The sequence below is a fragment of the Leuciscus leuciscus genome (genome assembly GCF_965113295.1).
Source record: "Leuciscus leuciscus genome assembly, chromosome: 15".
Classification (NCBI taxonomy): Eukaryota; Metazoa; Chordata; class Actinopteri; order Cypriniformes; family Leuciscidae; genus Leuciscus; species Leuciscus leuciscus.
In genome coordinates, this window is record NC_138739.1 from 9367099 (window position 1) to 9390898 (window position 23800).

Here is a 23800-nt window from a genome sequence, read left to right on the forward strand (position 1 = left end):
TGTTTATTTGTGTTTATTGTTGTAGGTTAATTAGATTTTCCTTCTACCTGGGGCCTGTTTCAGAAAGGAGGTTAAGTGAAAACTCTGAGTATGTTAACCCTGAAATGAGGGAAACTCTGGGTTTTCTGTTTCAGAATGGGAGGTATGTTAAACCTGAGAAAGCAGAGTAAGTCAAGCCCGTTTCTGAAAGAGAGGTAACTTATACTCAGAGTCAGTTACCATGGTAACTTACTCTGTGAACCTAACCTGGTCGGGAGCAGGTTTTCTTCGGTAAACCCAGAGTTTATTTCAGTCTCCTCCCCTTTTTTAAAGAGGAAGTGGTGTTTAAACACCTCATTCATTCTTTCAGTACATTTTTATTAATACAATTAATCTTTTATTAATAAATAAAATATTGCTATTTTTACTGCTGTTTTTTTTTTTTTTAATAAGATGAAGTCTATATAACTCCTTAACTGGCAACTGAAAATACAGTAGTAGATTAGAGTTACATAATGTAGTTCTAAACAAATTCTACAGAATTAAACTGTGGCATTTACTGAAAATCACTGAACTCTGTTCATCTGTGCACCAGAAGTGCACCGATTCGATTGTGATCACACGATTGAATGGGCGTTATCAGCGGTTATCAGCTGATATATATGGGCCAGAAGGGGGCTCCTCCGCCTACTAGTAGGCACAGAAGGCTGTTATCACCCATCCACATGGTTAATCACCCACAAATGTACAAGAGCAGGACTACTAGAAGGCTCAGAAGGCTGTTATTATCCATCCACATGGTTGATCACTCACAAATAATCTACTGGACGACGCGGTGACGTTGCGACATTTCCAGCTTGATATCTTCAGGTAAGACCATTAAAATGATTAAACTAAGCCTTTAAACTGTAATTAATTAGCCAATAAGAAAAAACAATACATACAAATCGTATTGCGTGAGCGTGACATGATTGTTGATGTAATATGAGTAGCCTAGGCATAGCCGTGTATGTTTGTGCATTTCTTTATAATATAGTAAAATGTTAATTGTCTAATACTTTCAAATACTGTTTAATTTCTTATTTGTGCTTTATGTTAAAAAAGAACGTTATATGCATTTAGTGAATTAGTTGGGGAAAACTTGCGTCATGTCGTCATCCGACGTCATGCGCTTCATTCTGAGTAAAGAAGAGGAAGACATAATTTTGCGGCCCTCGTTTTTATTAATCTTTTAATAATCTATTTCAAAAGTTACTTCTTTCCAGGTAAATGCAACACATAGTGCACACAACAAACTTACGTTTTAGTATAAACTATGTTTGATGCAATACTGTCTGTTTTACTATATGAATATCATAAATTTAAACTTAACGTTAGAGGTGGGCGATACTCCAAATTTCGGTATCGATCCGATACCAAGTAAATACAGGGTCAGTATCGCCGATATCGATACCGATACCAATACCAATACTTTTTCGTTTTAAAAGCATGCACTTGAACTTATGCACTTTCCTGTGCTAGAGCAGTGTGTCATGATTTATGAGGTGAATGCATCATTAATATAGCCTGGTTAAAACCAGACCCTTCTCAGTTGAAACTGAGTGTAGGGTCTGGGGAAGCTATGTAGACAATTCATTTCCAAAGGGGCGTCACCAACCGACGTAGCTCCCTTCGCAGGGAGCTTGATTGACAGGCGATCTAACCAATCATAATCCGCCATCCGCCATTTTGTCCGACAAAGCAGTCAGGAGAGATCAAAGAGTATAGAAGTAACTTCTATACTCTTTGGAGAGATAGCAGATTAACATGGGAGGATTTGAACATGAATAACGGAGTGTACTGACGTCTTTCCGCGGTTAAAACAACAATCCTTCCCATGTTCATTCATGTTTATTTGATGCTATAAATGAACTAGAAGGAAGTGATGATTGGTTCACGAGCAGCTTTAACTGATGCTCTACAGCGATCTGTCAGACACATTAAAGAGCCACAAAACGGTATGTATCGTTTCAATTTCTTTTAAAAAATGACCAAATTTGAAAGGTGAGACTTTGTTTAATATGTTTAATATCAAAAGTAACAGAAAAGTAACCTGGTCTGTCCTGTCTGTCAGCGTGTTGTCTGTCTCCTCTCTGCTCCGCGATGTATTTTTCACTGCGTGAGAACATGGTGTGGCGTGAGAGCAGCGTAGCTTGTCGGGCATAGCGACAGTAACTAAGGAGGGCGGGTCTTTGCGATCAGATCGATGAAGGAGATGACGTATGCTTCGAGTGTTGTTCTTTGCTCCGGTTTAAACGAAAACGGTAAGTTTAAATCGCTCAAAACAGACGCGATAACTGATTCGAACGAGTGATGTTCCACGGCGGCATCCATCTTTGTAACGAAATCTCCTTCAGCGTCGCTGCGCTGTCGTCATCATGTAAATCCCTCCCCAAACGTTTCTGATTGGTGCCGCGAATGAGTTTGAATGGGCTCTTCTCCAGACTATCCTGGAGAGAGAATTAAAATTCGCCGGAAGTAGTCTGGGTTTTCCCAGGCTATCATTAATATGCTAAATCTGAATACGTTTTCATGACTACTAAATATTTTGTGATTTGTGCTCTCAACTCGCCTGTAATTATTAGTCAGTGACTTTTACAAAACTACCCTAATTATAGTAAAAGTACTATTGTACACTAGCCTACTGTTTAAAAGTTTGGGGTCTGTAAGATTTTTTATTCTCTTCTGCATTTATTTGAAAAAAAATACAGTAAAAACTGTAATATTACAATTTAACATAGGCTATCTGTTTTCTATGTCATACTAAACTGTAATTTATTCAAGTGATCAAAGCTGAATTTTCGGCATCATTACTCCAGTCATGATGATAATTCATTTTAATATGCTGATTTACAGCTCAGGAAACATTACTTATTATTATCAATGTTGAAAACAGTTTCATATTTTTTGTGGAAACCATGATGCAGAATTATTTAATGAACACAGTTGAAAGAACAGCATTTTTTTTAACAGTGAAAAACCCTTGACTGTCACTTTTGATCAATTGAATGCATTGATCCTTGTTGAATAAAAATATTAATTTCATTAAAAAAATCTTACTGGCGTCAACATTTTGAACCGTTATATACACTTTTGCTTTGTTTATTAAAAAAAAAAAACCCGATTGTTTCTCTGTCATCTAAGCAAGGCTTTGTTTCCCAAACGCACTGGTCCTGTGAGCTCAGCGAAGCACCAGCATCGAACGCTCTGTGATTGATTGGTTTCGTCTTGTATCCAGATGACTAGGAGAAAAAGCCTACACAATTATCCGCTAACATTCGCTTATTTTTCCACTTAAAAGCTTATTTTACGCACTGAATTGCGTGCTAAATTAATAAAAATTACTGGTAAAAAAAACAAAACACATTTGGATCGATATTTTTATGTGAGGATCGATCCTTTTCGATACCACGTCAGTATCGATATATCGATACTCAAGGATCGTTCTGCCCACCTCTACTTAACGTAGTCTGCCTGAGCGCACATGGTTAGCATGGGTAACGTTAAATGGTAGCATTATAAAAGCTGATAATAATATACATTATTATATATTATAATAATATTATATCGTATTATAATATTCCTATCCATTATTATACTACCAAATAATGGTAGCATTATAAATCGTCGTATGTTAATATTATTTGAGTGAGTGTTTACAAATGTTGTCTCAGAGTTTAGTATAGGCCTATCTGATATGTGTGCATTTGGGTAATTTAAACCCTTCATGTCTGTTAAATTAATTATGCATTGCATTCGTCTTATCAGTACTGTACATCAGATACGATGTTACATAATGAAGATGTTATTAATATCCCAGATGCGTTTGTAAATGCCACATGTGTGATGAGAAATGCATAATGTAATGTACTTAGCATTTGCGTTGCCTTTTATTATATTGGTTTTGAGTAAAGAAAACGACAATGAAGCCATCATTTTGCAGCACTCGTTTTTATTAATAATTTTAATAATCTTTCCAGATTTCTGAGTACTACATTTACATGAAATACGCGCATTGCGATATGTGTCTGCAAACGTAGCTAGGCCATATTACGTTATTAGCCCGTCTCTACTTTACATGCTTTATGTGAGCATTAAATTTGCTAATAAGCATATTTTTATATCTGAAGCTAATGGGGGAATTTAGTTTATAGTTAAACGCAAAGTTAAACTGTAAAAATAGCTTTTTACACACTGACAGTAAGGCTTATTCCATATATTGTGTATGCTCGATAACGCTTCACTGAAGCCATATCATAGGCCCAACGTTACCCATACTGACTTGAGTGATGTAACGGTCACCAGCTGTGAGCAGTGAGTTATGGGAAATGTAGTTTGTGAGTGATAATAGTCTTATGTGGAGTGCCCTCTGGTGGCTCTCAAGGGCACTCCACATAAGACTATTATCACTCACAAACTACATTTCCCATAACTCACTGCTCGGACTCATCATCACTGATCACATTCACCTGTACCTCATTCACTGATTGCATTCACCTGTGTCACATCATCCTGTTAGTCTCAGTCTATTTATACCATGTTTATTCAGTCACTCACCGCGAAGTAGGGATGGGGAAATGAAGCCTCATGAATCACTGAAGCTTTCCCCTAACTGTTCCGGGAAAAGATTCAAAGCTTCGAGAGTGTCGAGAACAGCGCCATCTGGTGCTTATTTAGAATAAAGCAGCCAGAAGCCTGTATTAGAAGCTCTGGCAGATGAAGCAACCACAACACACTCCTCAGTTTCAATGTTATGTGTACAAATAAAAACTTTACATGTTTGTGTTTGATTTGTTCATTAAAATAATTTTTTTTACCCATTAAAGTGTGACAATTAAAATATAAAATGAGCTTATATGATTCAATAAGATCTAATGTAGGCCTTCTCTCTCTCTCTCTCTCTCTCTCTCTCTCTCTCTCTCTCTCTCTCTCTCTCTCTCTCTCTCTCCACACACACAGTCACACACACACACACACACAATGAATAAGGACATTGTCTGATAGGATCATCTGTTATTAAATGTGCTTATGACACTTGTTACTGATAGTGCTTAATCAACTGTAGGAATGACAGAAAGTTGATAAAGTTTTTAATTATTTGTATTATTTTTGGCTGTTGCCATTGCTCTAAATACAAACCATTCACCAAACACCAACACCCCTCTCCCCTAATCTCACCCTAAACCCAAATACCAACACCAAATTACCTAAAATCACCAAAAAGTGCAAAGATTTTACACAGACAAAAAGACACAACAAAAAATAATAGCCTAAGTAGCGAAAAATAATTTTTGCTTATTTAAATGTAGGCTAATATAGGCTATTGATGATTAACTTTCAAAGTACACCACTCTCCTCACAAACACATCTACCAGACTGAGCCAACAATGACTCGTTGCATACGATCTGGAGTTCGAGCCTTCTGACACCCAAAGCGAAACGCGCACGTGATTGGAGAGAAAGTGAGGCTTCGTTTGTCATCGATCACGTGACTCTAGTAAACCAATACACACCCCGATACGGGGCTTCACTAGAAATTGTTTCGCTTGTGTGATACGCGCATCGAAGCTTCAGTGTCATATGTAACATCACTACCGCGAAGTCTTGTTAAGTGTTACACTGCATTTCTGAGCGTTTCCCTGGTTTTCTTGTTTCTTGGTTTTTGATATCTTGCCCTGTTCCCTGGATTACTCTCTTGCCTCTGGTCCCTGCCTGCCTGTTTGTTTGTTTTGTTTCTTTCTTTGTTTTGACTGCCTGCCTGTGTATGACCCTAGCCTGTACATTGGATTACGCCTCTGGATTTCCCCAGCCAATAAAGCTGCATTTGGATCTAACCTTCGTGTCTTGGAGCAGTTCGTGACAGAAGACTTCGCCGCACCAAGATCCAGCAGCGATCGCCATCATGCGTCCAGCAGTCAAGCTTATGCGTCTCTGTCAAGGAGATCAACCCATTGAGGATTATGTGATTGACTTTTTGGAGCTGGCTCACCTGACCTACATGGAAGAGGTATGCTTAATATTTTTTCGGGGAGGATTATCTGAGCCGCTCTGTTCAAGCATGCCTCTGCACAATCCTCATGGGACTCTTGGACAGTATATTAATTTGGCCCTGCAATTGAGTGGCTCAACTTTTTCTGTGAGTCCGGCGTCTGCCGAGCCTGCGCTCCACGTCAGCCCTGCCGAGCCTGCGCTCCACGTCAGCCCTGCCGAGCCTGCGCTCCACGTCAGCCCTGCCGAGCCTGCGCTCCACGTCAGTCCTGCCGAGCCAGAGCCAGAGTCTGCACTTCACGCCAGTCCAGCCGAGCCCGCACTTCACGCCAAATCTGCTGAGGCCAAGGCAGTATGCGTCGTGCCCGCCGCCCCTGAGACAGCAAGCGACATGCCCACCGATCCAGAGCCCTCTTCACCGCTGGTCCCGTCCAGCACGGAGCTCTCTTCACCGCTGGTCCCGTCCAGCACAGAGCCCTCTTCATCGCTGGTCCTGTCCAGTTCAAAGCCCTCTTCGCCGCTGGTCCTGCCCAGCTCAGAGCCCTCTTTGCCGCTGGTTCCGTCCAGTTCAGAGTCCTCTTCGCCACTGGTCCTACCCAACTCAAAGCCCTTGCCGCCGCTGGTCCCGTCAAGCTCAGAGCGCGCTGATCCTGATCCAGAGACTGAGCTTCACGTCACTTCTGCCGGTCCTGAGACTGAGCTTCACGTCACTTCTGCCGATCCAGAGACTGAGCTTCACGTCACTTCTGCCGATCCAGAGACTGAGCTTCACGTCACTTCTGCCGATCCAGAGACTGAGCTTCACGTCACGTCCGCCCGTCAAGAGTCTCGTCCCGCCGAGACTGAATCTGTTCCTGAGCCTGAATCTGTTCCTCTTCCTCTTTCTACGCCTGTGTCTTCGGACAAGATGGCCGAATCCACGCCTGTGTCTTCGGACAAGATGGCCGACTCCACGCCTGTGTCTCCAGACAAGATGGCTGACTCCACGCCTGTGTTTTCGGACAAGATGGCCAACTCCACGCCTGTGTCTTCGGACAAGATGGCCGAATCCACGCCTGTGTCTCCGGACAAGATGGCCGCCGCCGAGCCAGTGTCTCCGGACAAGATGGCCGCCGCCGAGCCAGTGTCTCCGGACAAGATGGCCTCCACCGATCCAGTGTCTGTTCAAGTCTCGTATGCTGAACCAGTGTCTCCGGACAAGATGGCCACCGCCAAACCAGTGTCTCCAGACAAGATGGCCGCCACCGAGCCAGTGTCTCTGGACAAAATGGCCGCTGCCACGTCGACTGAGCCCTCTGCAGAGATAGCCGCTGACATGCCTGAACCTGAGCCTTCAACAGAGATGGCCGCTGTCACGCTGTCTGTTCCTGAGCCGGTGTCTGTTCCTGTACCTGAGCCGGTGTCTGTTCCTGTACCTGAGCCGGTGTCTGTTCCTGTCCTTGAGCCGGTGTCTGTTCCTGTTCCTGAGCCGGTGTCTGTTCCTGTTCCTGAGCCGGTGTCTGTTCCTGTGCCATGGCCGCCTGAAGGGTCGTCTCCGCCCTGGCCGCCTGAAGGGCCGCCTGCACAGCCTGCTCCGCCCTGGCCGCCTGCACAGCCTGCTCCGCCCTGGCCGCCTGCATAGCCTGCTCCGCCCTGGCCGCCTGCACAGCCTGCTCCGCCCTGGCCGCCTGCACAGCCTGCTCCGCCCTGGTCGCCTGCACAGCCTGCTCCGCCCTGGTCGCCTGCACAGCCTGCTCCGCCCTGGTCGCCTGCACAGCCTGCTCCGCCCTGGTCGCCTGCACAGCCTGCTCCGCCCTGCCGGAGTCTTCAGGTCCTCTTCCGCTGCACGGGCCTGGCCCTCCATCCCGCCCCCGGGTCCGCCTCCGCTCCACCTCCCTCCTGGACAGTTTTAGGAGCGTCTGGAATCCGCTCCTTAAAGGGGGGGCTATGTAACGGTCACCAGCTGGAGTGCCCTTGAGAGCCACCAGAGGGCACTCCACATAAGACTATTATCACTCACAAACTACATTTCCCATAACTCACTGCTCGGACTCATCATCACTGATCACATTCACCTGTACCTCATTCACTGATTGCATTCACCTGTGTCACATCATCCTGTTAGTCTCAGTCTATTTATACCATGTTTATTCAGTCACTCACCGCGAAGTCTTGTTAAGTGTTACACTGCATTTCTGAGCGTTTCCCTGGTTTTCTTGTTTCTTGGTTTTTGATATCTTGCCCTGTTCCCTGGATTACTCTCTTGCCTCTGGTCCCTGCCTGCCTGTTTGTTTGTTTTGTTTCTTTCTTTGTTTTGACTGCCTGCCTGTGTATGACCCTAGCCTGTACATTGGATTACGCCTCTGGATTTCCCCAGCCAATAAAGCTGCATTTGGATCTAACCTTCGTGTCTTGGAGCAGTTCGTGACAAGTGAAATATTCAAACCCAAGACGTATTTTATGGCTGTTTGGAAACCTTGGAATATTGACTAGAATGTAAAATAAAGTTCTGTGGGTTTGAACAAAGCTTGGCTGCATTATTTGATCCCACACGAGGAAGCTTACAATTACATTAATGCAAAAGAGGAACACTGACAATTTATTAGAAGTAACGTTAACGTTAAATATACTGTGGTGTCTGTGTCCCATTTATTGGTGTCCTCGACACTGAACTTGAAAAATAAAACCCAAATGCACAGGTCTGTCTAAACATTTTTCTGCCTTCCTGTGTCACATTAATATCTATTTACCTAACTTTTTGTCTCCCTTTACAGCATATATTTAATTTTACAAGAACTTCTGTGGTAAGTTTGTTTTTATTACTACCATGCATGCTCTATGTTTTTGTTGAACAATACAAAATTTGGTTTCGGGCTGTTTGGAATTCATTGTCCACAAATCTGTCTTGTGCCAGTTTCTCTACGTTTATGTTTTAGGTTGAAGATGGCCCAGAGAGGTAAGCCTCAAGCCTGTTTTATGCTTCTGCGTCAAATCGACGGCGTACCCCCGCGGACCCCTCTGCGTCGACGCGAACCTCGACGCGACCCCTCCGCCGTAGCTCGACGTGCACCTCCAAAAAATTGTAACTACGCGTCGCGGTGACGCAGATCGCAGGGGCTGTGATTGGTCCGATTATACATCATTTCCGGAGTGTAGCTTTTCCGGTTTCCCCTTCCCGCTATACCGCCATTTTTAAAGTGACCATCTGGATCGCTGCACTGTTTCAACGATGGATCAAGTTGAGGAACGTTTGATCGAGGAAGTACGAAAGTATGACCACCTGTACAATTCCTCTTCAGCGCACTACAAAGACTGCCAGATGGCAAACAACTCATGGAAAGAGATTGGCCAAAATGTTGGCTTGGACGTTACCGACTGCATGAAGCGGTGGAAAAACCTGCGTGACAAATTTGTTCGTCACCGCAAAAAGCTGGCGCCAAGAAGCGGTGATCCAGGCGGCAAAAAGGTTCCTGCATTTTACCATTTTCTGTCCTGGCTGGCACCCCATGTCAAGCATCGAGAAACCGAGTCGAATTTCGAAACTAAGGTAAATATAAGTTCGTTGTTGTACCTCTTCTTGTGTGTGCTACTAAGCTAGCTAGCTAACTTATCAGGTTGTCCTAATGCATGTCGTCATGTATCGTCTGTAACGTCTGTGCAAACAAAATGTAACATAACATGCTGAAAATATTGTTTTGCTTTGCTGGTTTCATGCGCTGCTAATTCCATATCTTATACCAGACCTCTGGTCGTAAATCAGACTGCATAGACAACACTGTAATTACCTGCACAGACAAAGACCAACCAACCAGTCATCGTTGTCTTTGTACCTGTATGCACAATGACAAAGTTGAATCTAATCTAATCTGCTCTGTCTTTAACAGGGGCAGCCCTCACCATCTTCTGATTCCGACTCCATGCCATCCACTTCTTCATCTGAGTCATCCTCTGTGTCCCCCCAGCCACCAACCTCACCTGTACGGGCATTCTCTTTGTCTACTCAACCACCACCTGTGCCTGCTGTGTGTAGCCCACCATCTTCAATCCTTGCCGAGTCACCTGTGTCCAGAGTGGGGTCTAAACGGAAGAGGAACCAGGATGACTGGCTAATAAAGCAGATGACGCAGCTGGACGAACGCCGCATGGACCTTCAAGAAAAGCTGGTGCAGGACACCAGCGACGAGTGTAGCCGATTTGGCCAGACAGTGGCTGATCTGCTGCGAAGAGTGCCAGAGGGCCGCAGGGCTGATGTTATGTTTAATGTTCACAAGATGTTGTATGAGAGCAGAGACTGAACATTTGCATCCTCGTCTGGGGTGTTCACACACTGATTCAGTGCACTTTTATAAATATTTGTAAATAGTTCATTTTCTTAGATAATGTTTTATATTACAGTTAACTTATATTGTGTTTTATATTTATATTTTTTGTGCCTATTACTCTTATATATATTTTTTTATTGTACTTAAACCTTTGCCCTTTGTTCTTGTCACTTTTTTTACTCATTGCACATTAATAAATCAACGTTTTGTTTTGAAAAAAAGTTTGTTTATTTACAATACAATGTTCATGGTTACCTTTAAAGCCTCAAGTGTTCACAAGATGTTGTATGAGACTGAACATTTGCACCCTCATACTGATAATTATAATACACTTATAAAGACAGTAAATAAAGAATTAGTAAAACTAAAAATATGGATGGATATTAATAAATTATCTTTGAATTTAAATAATACGAAGGTAATGATGTTTGGTAATTATAAAGAAAACGCAGAAATATTATTAAGTATTGATGGTGTTGCATTAGAAATAGTAGGGATACTCCACTTTAAAGTGAAAATTCTGTCATCATATTCTCACCCTCATGTTGTTTCAAACCTGTATGAATTTCTTTCTTCTGCTGAACAGAAAGGAAGATATTTAGAAGAATGTCAGTAACCAGACAGTGTTTGGGTCCCATTGACTTCCATAGTAGGAAAAAATATAATATGGAAGTCAATGAGACCAGAAACTGTCTGGTTACTGATATTCTTCTAAATATCTTCCTTTCTGTTCAGAAGAAGAAAGAAATTCATACAGGTTTGAAACAACATGAGGGTGAGAATATGATGACAGAATTTTCATTTTAAAGTGGAGTATCACTTTAAGCTGGAAACCACACATCAGATACATACAAGGTAAAGTATCTAAAAGTATTTCTATAATTAATAAAGTGAAATGTCTTGGAATATAATATACTCATTGTATAGAAATGTGTGGCAATAATTATAAAAGTTCACTACATACCCTCTAAACATTTTTATACTGCTCAATTCTTGTATAAAGCCCACAAAAATATATGCATATGTATATGGGTGATAAACTGTTTTTTTTATTATTTTTTATTGTGTTATACACTACTGGTCAAAAGTTTTAGATCGGTAAGATTTTTAATGTTTTTAAAATAAGTCTCTTCTGCTCACCAAGGCTGTGTTTAGTATATAAAAAACAATAAAACAAAACATATTTTATGACAATTTAAAAATGACTGTTTTCTATTTTAATATATTTTAAAGTGTAATTTATTCCTGTGATCAAAGCTGAATTTTCAGCATCATTACTCCAGTCTTCAGTGTCACATTATCCTTCAGAAATCACTCTAATATGATGATTTGATGCTCAAGAAACATTTATGATTATTATCAATGTTGAAAACAGTTATTTACATTTCTATTTCATGATGCTATGATGAATAGAAAGTTCAAAAGAACAGCATTTATCTGAAACTGAAAGCTTTTGTAACATTAAACACTACCCTTCAAAAGTTTGGGGACAATAAGAATTTCAATTTTATTTAGGGGGGAAAGAAATAAATTAAATCAATACTTTTATTCATGAAGGATGAGTTAAACTGATCAAAAGTTACAGTAAAGACATTTATAATGTTAGAAAATATTCTATTTTAAAAAAATTCTGTTCTTTTGAACTTCCTATTGATCAAAGAATTTTGAAAAAAAAAATTTGTACACAACTGTTTTCAACATTGAAAATAGTAATGAATATTTTTTGAGCATCGACTCATCATATTAGAATGATTTGTGAAGGATCATGTGACACTGAAGACTGGAGAAATGATTCTGAAAATTCAGTTTTGATCACAGGAATAAATTACACTTTACTGTATATTCACATAGAAAACAGCTGTTTTAAATTGTAATAATATTTCACAATAATACTGTTTTTGCTTTGTATTTTTAATCAAATAAACACAGCCTTGGTGAGCAGAAGAGACTTCTTTTAAAAACATTAAAAATCGTACCTTTATTTACAATACAATGTTCACGGGTACATCATGGATATCAAGTAATTAACCAAGTCTGCCACGGGACACTACATTATCCTGCCATGGCACAGTTCCATGTGGAGACTGAAAAAAAGCCTTCAAGTCATTCCGAACAGCTATGGCAGCTCGGGTGGAACGGGCCTTGGACATCCGTGTCGGTTCTATGGGGACAAAGTTTGTGTCGTCTGCCACCATTCTTCGCCACTCTCCAGGCTGCACAGTCCCTTCAGAGTCACAGTCTGTAAAATGTGGTGGTACATATCGGCTCTCTGGGCTGTTCACTTCGTCTGTGTAGGTGAGGTAGTTGTGCAGGACAACACACGCTTTAACGACACTCACAGCTTTGTCTGGATGGAACTCAATTGATCTTCCCAGAATTCTCCACCGTGCAGCCATGATGCCAAAGGCATTTTCAATCACCCGCCTTGCTCTGGAGTGGCGGTAATTGTAGATTTCCTTGTCCCTCGTCATGTTCCCCCCTGTTTCAGAAAACACAGTATTAATCACTGTACCACAATCATAGGCATAACAAACACGTTATGAAGACACAATGTAGGCCTACTATGTTTTAATTTCATTTACATACCTGGAAAGGGACGCATGAGATTGCAGTGTAGGGGGAAGGCAGCATCAGCAACGATAACGTGAGGGATTTGGACTCTGGTCCCAGGCAGTTCAGCTGGTTGGGGCAGATTCAACTGGTGGTCCAGCAGCATCGACCCAAATCTACTCGCTTTGAAAACGCCACCATCGCTTTCCCGTCCATATCCTCCCACGTCCACCATCGTGAACCGATACCTGGCATCACAGGTTGCCATGAGAACAATGGAGTGATTCCCCTTGTAATTAAAATAGTCACTCCCTGCGTTTGGTGGTGCCTTGACGTTAACATGTTTCCCGTCGAGGCTTCCAACGCAGTTTGGGAAGTTCCAAAGTCGCCAGAAATCTGAAGCAATAGCTTCCCACTGGCTGGTTGAAGGGCAGGGCAAACATTCGGGCTGCAGCGCAGTCCACAGCGCTTTGCAGACCTCCGATACTATGCGGGACACCGTGGTCGCACCCATTTTGTAGCCCAACCCGGTGATCTGTTGGTTTGCACCCGAAGATAAAATCTTTAAAGTCACTGCCAGTCTCTGAGCGAGGTCAATAGGCATACTGTGTGTAGTCTGATGCTGTATTAACGGCTTTAAACGATGAACAAGATCGTCAAATCGACCTTTCGACATCCGAAAATACTTAAAGTGCATTTCTTCGTCCAAGTCCCTCAGCGGTCGAACAACCGTAACAAATTCGCCAATCCTTCCCCTGTCTTCGTGCACTGGTCGTACAGACCACCTTCGCTGACGTCTTCTTTTTCTTCTACGATTAAACATTTGCAATAAAATCATTTGTTGTTCAACGTTGATTAGCTCCAGCTGCGACAACACTCTCTCTCTTTCGCTCGCCATTGTCGGAAATGAAAAAGCGGAACCGGCGCATGGAACCAAAACAAACTACGAAAGAGATTCGCGAACCACACCACCCCCCTAGCGTTCTGGCGGTGAAATGCACCGCGATGCAACGCAACCCGACGCAGAACCATAAAACGGTCACGACGCCGTTGGAGTGACGGCGTAGCTACGCCGTGGAGTTGACGCAGAAGCATAATGAAGGCTTTACAGTTGCTAATCTAGAAGCATTAGGCAAGAGTGTCTGAAAACGATTGTATGATCTGCAACACTGTCTTTTTTTTTATTACTGATTTATTACTGATTAGCTTTTTCTTTCTTCATTATTATTTAACAAGAGAGAACTCCCATTAATGGAATTCAGAAGGAAACCCTGAGGTCATTCTTTGAAAAAGGAATGACACGAGTTGGTTCTGAATTAATTCCTAGAGCTGCATCGGCTACTGGTTTGGACACCAGTGTCGTAGAAGTAAGGTTTACTTGAGTGCTACACTAACAAACAACATGTCAAATATATATATATATATATATATATATATATATATATATATATAGGGCTGGGCGATAAAACGGTATCGGTATTTATCGACGGTACACCTTTGTCGGTAACGATATAAAAAATGTTCGATATAGCGCTCAATATTTTCATTCAAATGCACGCGCGACCACCATAACGTCGCCCGACATCAAATGGCAAGCGGAATGAAAGCGGAACGAAACTGCGTTATTATTTTGTGTTCCACGGACCGTTTATCAGTTTGGACCATCAATGTCAGTGCAGCGCGAGACGATCTTGATCAAGCGACACTGTTACTACACAGCGCTAAGAGATCCAGTAAAGAAAGCATTTGAATTCGCCACTGAAGTAATAACATCAGCGTGAGATCGAGTGAGAAACATTCAAATTTCTCCGTTATTAACGGATCAAACTGCGCTGATGTGGAAATCAGGAGAAACATTGTGCCATGAATGAACTAGTTATATTTAAGTCCATAGATCAGCAACATTCATTATATGGATTTAATGTACTGTAGTAACACTCACAGTAACCAGTAAAATGCACAGGAATAGTAAAATGCTTTCAAGTACATCACACATCTTTTTCCAGCACTTCAAAACTCAAATATTATCATATTTAAATGTTATTTTTAATGTGATGACCAAAACACATTTGTTCATCCTTCAAATATATTACCCCCATTTATAAAATTAAACGTTTCAAGGGACATTCTACCAGAAACGTACATTATCTGTCCTTGAATTGTTACAGTGAATAAAAAAGTATTTCATCCAAAAATTTCTAAAACTGGCTCATAGTTGATTTCTGTGAGTTGTTCTGTAAAGGAATATGTCATTCATTAGGTTCTCAGATATTTTTTTCTTTATTAAAAACACTTTTGAAAATTACAAATCCTGTCCATGCCCTTGTCCTCAGCCAAATTGGAGCTACAGCTTTCATAGTTTTGTTATGCTACAAACTGTTATTTTAAAAAAAAAAACTCATCAATAACAAGTTTAAGCTGTTATCATTCACATCAACTGATCAAAAACATAAAATTATATATAAATTCTACAAATAAATTCTATTTTACAACTGTCCCCATGTTTTGGTCAGTCCTGTCACGTTTACATAAAACTCTACATAAAATGTGTGAAATACACCTTTAAGGGTATCATTCAGAGGAAGTGACATCATTTGACCCAGGTGAAGCTTACATTGATTAAGGCTGAATTGTTTCATTGAATTGTATGATTTTAAGCTTGTTTTTGTATGTTTTTTTTAGGAAGACGAGCTAAAGGGTCAGGCCCTGTCACGGTTAAACATTCCAGAAAATAATGAAAATGTTTTAAATCCAAAACATGTCTAAAAAGGTTATTGAAATTCCTTGCTTGCATGTTAACAGTTTTTATGCTAGCATGCTAGCAGGCTGAGTAATGGCAGTTTACAATGGCCAACCGTCAGGCCCTGTCACATCAGGCCCTGTCACATTCCTGTGTGACACGGCCTTACAAATTAATGTTATTGTTCTTTTTTATTACATTTATTGCATATGTTATGTATTTAACGCATGCAATAGTAAAATGAAGGCCAAGGTGCTTGATTTTTATACAACTGTGGCCATGGAAGTGATTTAAACACCTAAATTCAATTATTTGGAGGGCTGTCCCAATACTTTTGGCAATATTATGTATGTCCTTGGCTGAATTTTACCATAGTCTAATATTACTTTAACATTAAAATTATAATAATAATTTTAAAAAAGAAATGCCAATCAAAACTTAAATAAAGAACACAAAACATAACTTTTTCTGCATCATCAAAATCCATAAAGTCAGTCCTGTCACAGTAACGTCAGTCCTGTCACGCCATGGTCAGTCCTGTCACACAGGAAATTATGATAAAAGTGTACTATTTGAGGAAATATTAATTAATTAATCTCTTGACTGTGTAGATGAAGGTGGGGGTATATATCCACTACTATGTTTTTATAAAAATCTCCTATGTAAAGGTAGTTATTTTACAACTATATGAGTGCCTGCGGGTATTCTGTGATTTTGTGTACTACAGTTGACCGAAAAGTTACTTATATTTCTTAAAGGAATTATAAAACCATGTTAGATACAATCAGGGACATGTGATCAATAAGAAAATGCTATCTGTATCAAAGAAATTCATTAGGAAACCATTCTAACATATACAAATTTGTCTGTGACAGGGCCTGACATTTTAGGGGTGAAATGCGTATAAAAATGTATTTTATTTAATCATAAAAACATGCTGAGATGGGATGATATGTGTTTCTCATAGTTTAACATGTCCTCCATATGTCTCAACGTTCAGATTTAAGAAAAATATATTTTTTTCCCCAAGATTTTTTAAAGTGGAAATGTACGTTTCTGGTAGAATGTCTCTCAAGATGTAGGGAAAACTCAGACTTATTTAAAAATAACTTTTCTTTTTAATATATATATATATATATATATATATATATATATATATATATATATATATATATATATATATATATATATATAATTTTTTTTTTTTTTTTTTTAAATCAAGGAAATTTCTTTGGCATTTCTTTCTTTTTGCTGTATCTCAAAATGTACCTAACTGTGACACCACTGTGTCATAAGGAACCGTGAATTTCTTTAACACTTACTTTTTTATCTTTATCTTTATCTTAATATTTATAGAAAACAGTTGACAATGAATAGACGAGTCCAATAATAGCATAACAAATCACTTATTCTAAAAAATAATATCAAGTATAAGTTATCTCGACATATAATGAGGGCTGTGTTAATATAAGACATAAAGAAGATATTTTTTTTTACATTTTATTTTTGACTGCTAAAACTAAAATAATTAGTTGTTTGCCTTAATGTGGATAAATAAAATAAAAAAGTGGTTTAAATTCAAACTTTTCTACTTGTCTTAAAAAAAAAGGTTCTAAAACAATGTCAATAATTATCGATACCGAACGATATGAAAAATTATATCGTGATAATTTTTTTAGCTATATCGCACAGCCCTACATATATATATATATATATATATATATATATATATATATATCATTTGGCTGCACTGCTTGTATAAATTAAGTGTTCTCTTACGAGAGGTACTCTCGTACTGCGTAAATCTTACGCTAGGGGAAAATCTCTTTTCCGCGAGATACTGAAGCCAAAAAATTATCCTTAATTTTGAAATAATGTAAAACGCGTTGCGGCAGCATGCAGACATAGGCGAGACAGCTTGCGCGCCTATTGGCTGCCCTGCGGCAACTGCAGCAGCCTATCGATAAGGCCCTATCGTGACGTCAGTACCAATGGGGGCGCTTCGCGCCCAATACGTCACGTCCCGCCGAAACGGGCGTGGCCTGGGGCTATAAATATAGCATCGAAAGGCTAGCTTACCGATTTTTCATCTCTTCAGCGGAGCTCACGCATCGCTGGATCCAGAGAGAAGAAGCCGCGCCGTGGAAAAAGCCTTTCAGCGGGACGAGTACGGTACCTGGAGTCGCTGGCCGCGCCGCCTTCAACCGCCGTTCCTGCTACGCTATCCGGCGTCATATCCTTTTTCATTGCTAGTGTGTGTTCGCCGCCGCGACTCACACTCCTTCACTAAAAGAGCAGAGCGTCTTTTTTAAGATGTCTCGTCCATCCTGTGGCTCGTGCCGAGCCCCACTCAGCGACGGGGACCACCATGTCATCTGCGTTTCCTGCCTGGGTGAAGGACATGCAGCTCTAGCGCTCGCCGACGGCGGATGCCCTCACTGCGAGCTTATGCCGATGGCGACTCTGAGGACTCGCATGGCAACCTTCCACGAGCCTGCATTTCCCGCTGTGACGCCGCGCCGTAAGAAGCGCCGTGCTCAGCGGATCCCTGAGCCTCCTCCCACCGCGAAAAGCTCGCCGGTTCGCCCGCCGGCTTCGCCGTCTGCTTCACTTGAGTCTCTCACTCCCGGACAGTGGCCGCCGTTGGCCGCCGCTTCCGCCGGAGATGACGAAGAAGAAGCGGCAGTTCTCGAGGAGGACAACTGCTCTATCCTGGCTTCAGGCAGCGAAGATTGGGCGAGCTCTGTGGACCTCCCCCCTTCTTCTGCCCGCGAGTCGTCAGGAAAACGGGCCAGTATTGAAGCTGAGCTGATGCGTCTGCTCACACAGGCCACAGAGAGCCTCGGCCTCGAGTGGTCCGCGCCCGCCGAGCCTACACGCAACCGTCTGGACGGTTGTTTCCTGCAAGGGGACCGCGTTTCTACGCCCTCAAGACCCGCCCCGTTTCTTCCTGAGCTTCACGAAGAACTGGCAAAGTCTTGGAGCGCCCCTTTCTCAGCCAGGCTGCGCTCCTCTGCTTCAGCGGCATTCTCCGTGGTGGACGGTGCCAAAGACAGAGGATACCTCGCTCTTCCTCTGGTGGAGGAGGCAGTAGCAGCCCATCTTTGCCCGCCCTCTGCTGGACGGCGGACTAAGACGGCGCTACCATCAAAAGCCTGCCGCGCTACTTCTACCCTGCACAGTCGCGCTTACACCGCCGCTGGGCAGGCTGCATCAGCGCTACACACTATGGCCACTCTCCAAATCTTCCAAGCTAACCTTCTCCGAAAGCTGGACGAGGAAGGCACGGAAGCAGTCAACGTGGCGGATTTAAGGAGCGCTACGGACCTCGCTCTCCGCGCTACAAAATCCGCTGCACAGGCCATAGGGCGGAACATGGCCTCTCTCACCGTTGCTGAGAGACACCTCTGGCTGACGCTTTCAGAAATGCCGGACTCGGAGCGCTCTGTGTTCCTCGACGCCCCCGTTTCTGCTACTGGCCTCTTCGGATCGTCCGTCAAAGATTTCGCGGACCGATTCGCCGAGGTACAAAAGACGTCGCAGGCCATGAAGCACTTTCTGCCAAAGCGCTCTAGCTCCGCATCAGGCCGCTCAAAACAGCCGTCTGCCCGCAGCTCGCAGCCGCCGCCTCACAGCGTCGACAGGCCCGGGACCAGAGACCACGCTCTCGCTCTGCCGGCCGCCGCCCCCCACCGCGTGGGACTCGGCCGAAGATTGAGATAAAGCCCGAGGCCTCAAAGTCTTCCTAGCCAGCTTAGGAAAACGACGGTGTTCAAGCCCCGCTGCGGCCGGGCTTCCACCAAAATTTCTCGCTCGTCCAGTTCCATTACATGCGACTGTTCCAGTGTACTCTACAGTAAACAAGTCGGTTACATTACCCGCTTGCCTGTACACAAACGCCGTTTTCACGGCGACCCAGATAAATCCTGTAAAGAGTGTATTTTCTGGTATTCCGGCCACGGCCGACGGTGTTATGAGTGTAGTAAAAATGCCCACTGCCCAGTGCCCATTCCTACACACAGACACAGCCCGCCCCACAGGGCTCGCGCACATAAAATCGACTCATGTCGATTGCGCACAGAATGTAGTGAGCGTGCCCACATCCCAGTGCCCACAAACACTACACACTGCATGTCTCTCGGTTTCTGTAAAAACGAAACCAACACACATACAGCCGACTCAGGCCGATGGTGTGTTCAGTGCAAATGTGCCCGCTGTCCTGCGCCCACATTCACTCACAGACATGACGAATCCCTCGGTTTCCCCCACGCTCGCCGTCTCTCAGCTACCTGCCGTAAGAGAGCCGAGCGCGGGCGAACCGCCCGCTGTGATCAACACACTCCCCGCCTCGAGCGCTGCAAATGCGGTGTCTATAATACAGCATACCGAAGCTCCCCGGCCGCCACTATGTCACGGCCAGAGCTCCGATCTCATTCAACCCTTAGCTATGCATGCAAATGCGTGGGCAAAGCTTCCCGGTGTATCAGAATGGGTGCTGAACATTATAGAAAGAGGCTATTCGCTACAGTTCGCTCGACGTCCCCGCCGTTGTGCGGCGCGAATCGAAACCACGGTAGAAAAGGAAGTAGCAAATGTACTTCGTACCGAAATTGCGAAACTGTTGAGCAAAGGGGCAATAGAGCCTTTATCTCAAGCTCAGAGCGAAGGGGGGCTATACAGCAGATATTTTCTGGTTCCGAAAAAAGACGGGGGTCTCAGACCCATTCTAGATCTAAGACAACTGAACGAAGCGCTTTCAAAACGCCGGTTCAGAATGCTCACAACCAAGAAAATCCTCGCGCAAATTCGCCACGGGGACTGGTTTGTGTCAATAGATCTGAAAGACGCGTATTTCCAAATACAAATAGCGTCACGTCACAGGCGATTTTTGAGATTCGCCTTCGAGGGCCAGGCTTATCAATACACAGTCCTACCGTTTGGCCTGTCCCTAGCACCCCGTACATTCACGATGTGCATGGACGCAGCCCTCGCTCCCCTGAAACTTCGGGGAATGCGAGTTTTGAACTACTTGGACGATTGGCTGGTTCTAGCTCAGTCACATACAGAGCTCATAGAACACAGAACCATTTTACTCGAACATCTCGAGAATCTGGGTCTCAAAGTCAACTGGGCAAAAAGTTCACTGTCTCCCAGTCAGAGAATATCTTTTCTGGGCACAGAACTGGACTCGCTGTCAATGACAGCTCAAATATCGCTACAGCGCAGATTGACTATTCAGCGCATGACAGAAACCTTCCGCCGCGGCACTATAGTCCCGCTAAAGAAGTTTCAAAGGATGCTCGGTCTCATGGCAGCAGCATCTACAGTTCTCCAGCTGGGTCTGCTTCGCATGCGCCCACTGCAGTTCTGGCTACAAGCGCGAGTACCGCGTCGAGCGTGGACTTCAGGTCTCTTTCGCCTCAAGGTCGATCAAAAATGCGTCTCAGCACTGATACCCTGGAGAGCGACCGACTGGTACCAGTCAGGTGTAAGCCTGGGGACTTCCTCGAGTGTGAAGGTGGTGTCCACGGACGCCTCCACCTCGGGATGGGGAGCACTGCTCGAGGGCAGACCGTTTTTCGGCCAGTGGTCAGAACGGGAAAAGCTTCTGCACATAAACTGCCTGGAAATGATGGCAGTCGACAACGCGCTGAGGCGCTTTCGTCCCCAAATAGCAGGACACCACGTCTTGGTCCGCTCGGACAACATGTCAGTGGTAGCCTACATAAATCGCCAGGGAGGCATCACATCCCGAAACCTGTACAGGTTAGCGAAACGCCTCCTGGTATGGGCTCAGCACAATTTGCGCTCGCTCAGAGCAGCGCATGTGCCTGGCCACCTGAATGTGGGACCAGACAGACTGTCCAGGAACAATGTTCCAGCAGGAGAATGGTCACTGCATCCGCAGACAGTCCAACTGCTGTGGCAGACATTCGGCAGGGCAAAGATAGACCTGTTTGCGTCTCAAGAAAACGCTCACTGCCCGGAATTTTTCTCCAAGAGCAAGGATGCGCTGGCCCACGTCTGGCCCCGCTGCCCGCTCTATGCTTTTCCCCCCATCGCGCTCCTACCTCAGGTATTAGAGCGGATCAGGGAAAGCAGATGCTCAGTGCTACTGGTGGCTCCGTTCTGGAAGAACCAGGCTTGGTTCCCAGTTCTTATGCAGCTGACGAGCGCTGCTCCATGGCCAATACCAGTGAGGAGGGACCTCCTCTCTCAAGCCAGGGGCTCGATCTGGCATCCTCGCCCGGAGCTTTGGTCCCTACATGCGTGGGCCATCAACGGGTACCCTCTGACCTCCCAGAGGGAGTGTTAAACACGATCATGCAGGCTAGAGCTCCCTCTACGAGACGGCTCTATTCCTCAAAATGGTCAGTGTTCTCCAGCTGGTGCACAGCACGCGGCTTTTCACCCCTGGACTGTGGAGTGACGGAGGTTCTCTCCTTCCTACAAGAGCTACTGGATGAAGGCAGAGCCCCATCCACGCTCAAAGTCTATGTGGCGGCTATAGCAGCGTTTTCTAAACCAACGCTTGGTCAGTCACTAGGAAGGAACGATCTGGTCATTCGGTTCCTTAGAGGAGCTAAGAGGTTAAATCCTCCCAGACCTCCCTCAGTTCCCATATGGGACCTTTCTAAGGTCTTGGAGGCCATGAAGGGTGCCCCATTTGAGCCAATCCAATCAATAGATATCAAACACTTGTCTTTCAAACCGGTGCTTCTTCTGGCTCTCGCTTCAGTGAAGCGCATAGGGGACTTACAAGCGCTAAGGGACTCGCCGTGTCGAAACAGAGTCTATCCAGATGGATAGTCGATGCTATAGCGCTGGCTTACACCTCTAAGGGCTTGCAGTGCCCATTAGGTGTCAGAGCGCACTCCACGAGAGGCGTGGCCTCGTCGTGGGCTTGGTCTAGTGGGATTGCCTAGCAAGATATCTGTATGGCGGCAGGCTGGGCCTCCCCGTCTACATTTATAAGGTTTTATAACCTAGAGGTTCCCGCTCTGCAAGCTAAGCTGCTTTCAGTCTAAAAATCGGTACTGTCTGCCCCGAGTGCGTCCGGCCCAGAATACCCAAATGGCTTGAGCAACGCTCGATCGCGCAGCTCTATGGGCAGTGTGTAAGACCCACTATATTCATCAGTCCAGGCCGGGGTCGCCCTGACTGAATAAAATACCATCACTATAACTGTTTCTTATAGGATGCTACATTATAGGAATGATGCTATTCTAGCCACTCTTCCTGGGCTCTCTGTGAGTCACTTATGATCATGTACTACATGAGCCCGGGCACTTGCCCTTGGGACTTTGGTGCTGGATCTTAGCATGCACGGCGTTTTACACTGTTTCCCCTAGCGTAAGATTTACGCAGTACGAGAGTACCTCTCGTAAGAGAACGTACTCGGTTACTAACGTAACCTCCGTTCTCTCTAGAGAGGAAACGAGTACTGCGTATCTTGCCGTGCCTGCGCACGCTCCGGTTCGCTCCGGCGATGAAAAACCGGTAAGCTAGCCTTTCGATGCTATATTTATAGCCCCAGGCCACGCCCGTTTCGGCGGGACGTGACGTATTGGGCGCGAAGCGCCCCCATTGGTACTGACGTCACGATAGGGCCTTATCGATAGGCTGCTGCAGTTGCCGCAGGGCAGCCAATAGGCGCGCAAGCTGTCTCGCCTATGTCTGCATGCTGCCGCAACGCGTTTTACATTATTTCAAAATTAAGGATAATATTTTGGCTTCAGTATCTCGCGGAAAAGAGATTTTCCCCTAGCGTAAGATTTACGCAGTACTCGTTTCCTCTCTAGAGAGAACGGAGGTTACGTTAGTAACCGAGTACGTTTTGTTAACATTCAGTTTAATTGGTGTAATGCCCTTTTGCTGTTTTTTGTTTTTCAGAACTGGATCGGTAATTACAAAAGGTCAGAAAAGGATAATGCTTTGGCCATCAAAGGCCAAAACTCACATTCGAGAGTTGTCGCCTTATAATCTTTTTTGTAGAGATATATTGAAAAACAAAGGTGAGAAACACAATTTAAAGGTGCTATAAGCAATCTTGCACGTTTTTTTAGGCCGAAACGTTTTATTTTTCACATATCGCAACACACTGAACACACTGTTAAAAAAAAAACAGTCTCTGCAGACATCCCACGCTCCACAAACTGCAGCACAATCAAACTGAGCAACATACAGAGTGACCAGCAGCACA

The 23800-nt window shown here is 43.9% G+C and overlaps 1 protein-coding gene and 1 long non-coding RNA gene across 2 annotated transcripts; one reads left to right on the forward strand and one right to left on the reverse strand.

Moving 5' to 3' along the window:
• The first annotated feature begins 589 nt into the window (after nucleotides 1–589).
• On the forward strand, nucleotides 590–14278 carry LOC309476478. The gene is made up of 4 exons (XR_014198190.1): nucleotides 590–1244; nucleotides 8760–8789; nucleotides 8922–8941; nucleotides 14094–14278. It is a non-coding gene; the product is annotated as an uncharacterized lncRNA (long non-coding RNA).
• Nucleotides 12291–13913, reverse strand: LOC309476052 (putative nuclease HARBI1). Its single transcript, XM_082139188.1, has 2 exons — nucleotides 12894–13913; nucleotides 12291–12786 (listed from the first exon to the last, which is right to left on the reverse strand). The coding sequence occupies exons 1-2, from the start codon at nucleotides 13753–13755 to the stop codon at nucleotides 12332–12334; spliced, it is 1317 nt and encodes a 438-aa protein (XP_081995314.1). The 5' UTR covers nucleotides 13756–13913; the 3' UTR covers nucleotides 12291–12331.
• Nucleotides 14279–23800: the final 9522 nt, after the last annotated feature.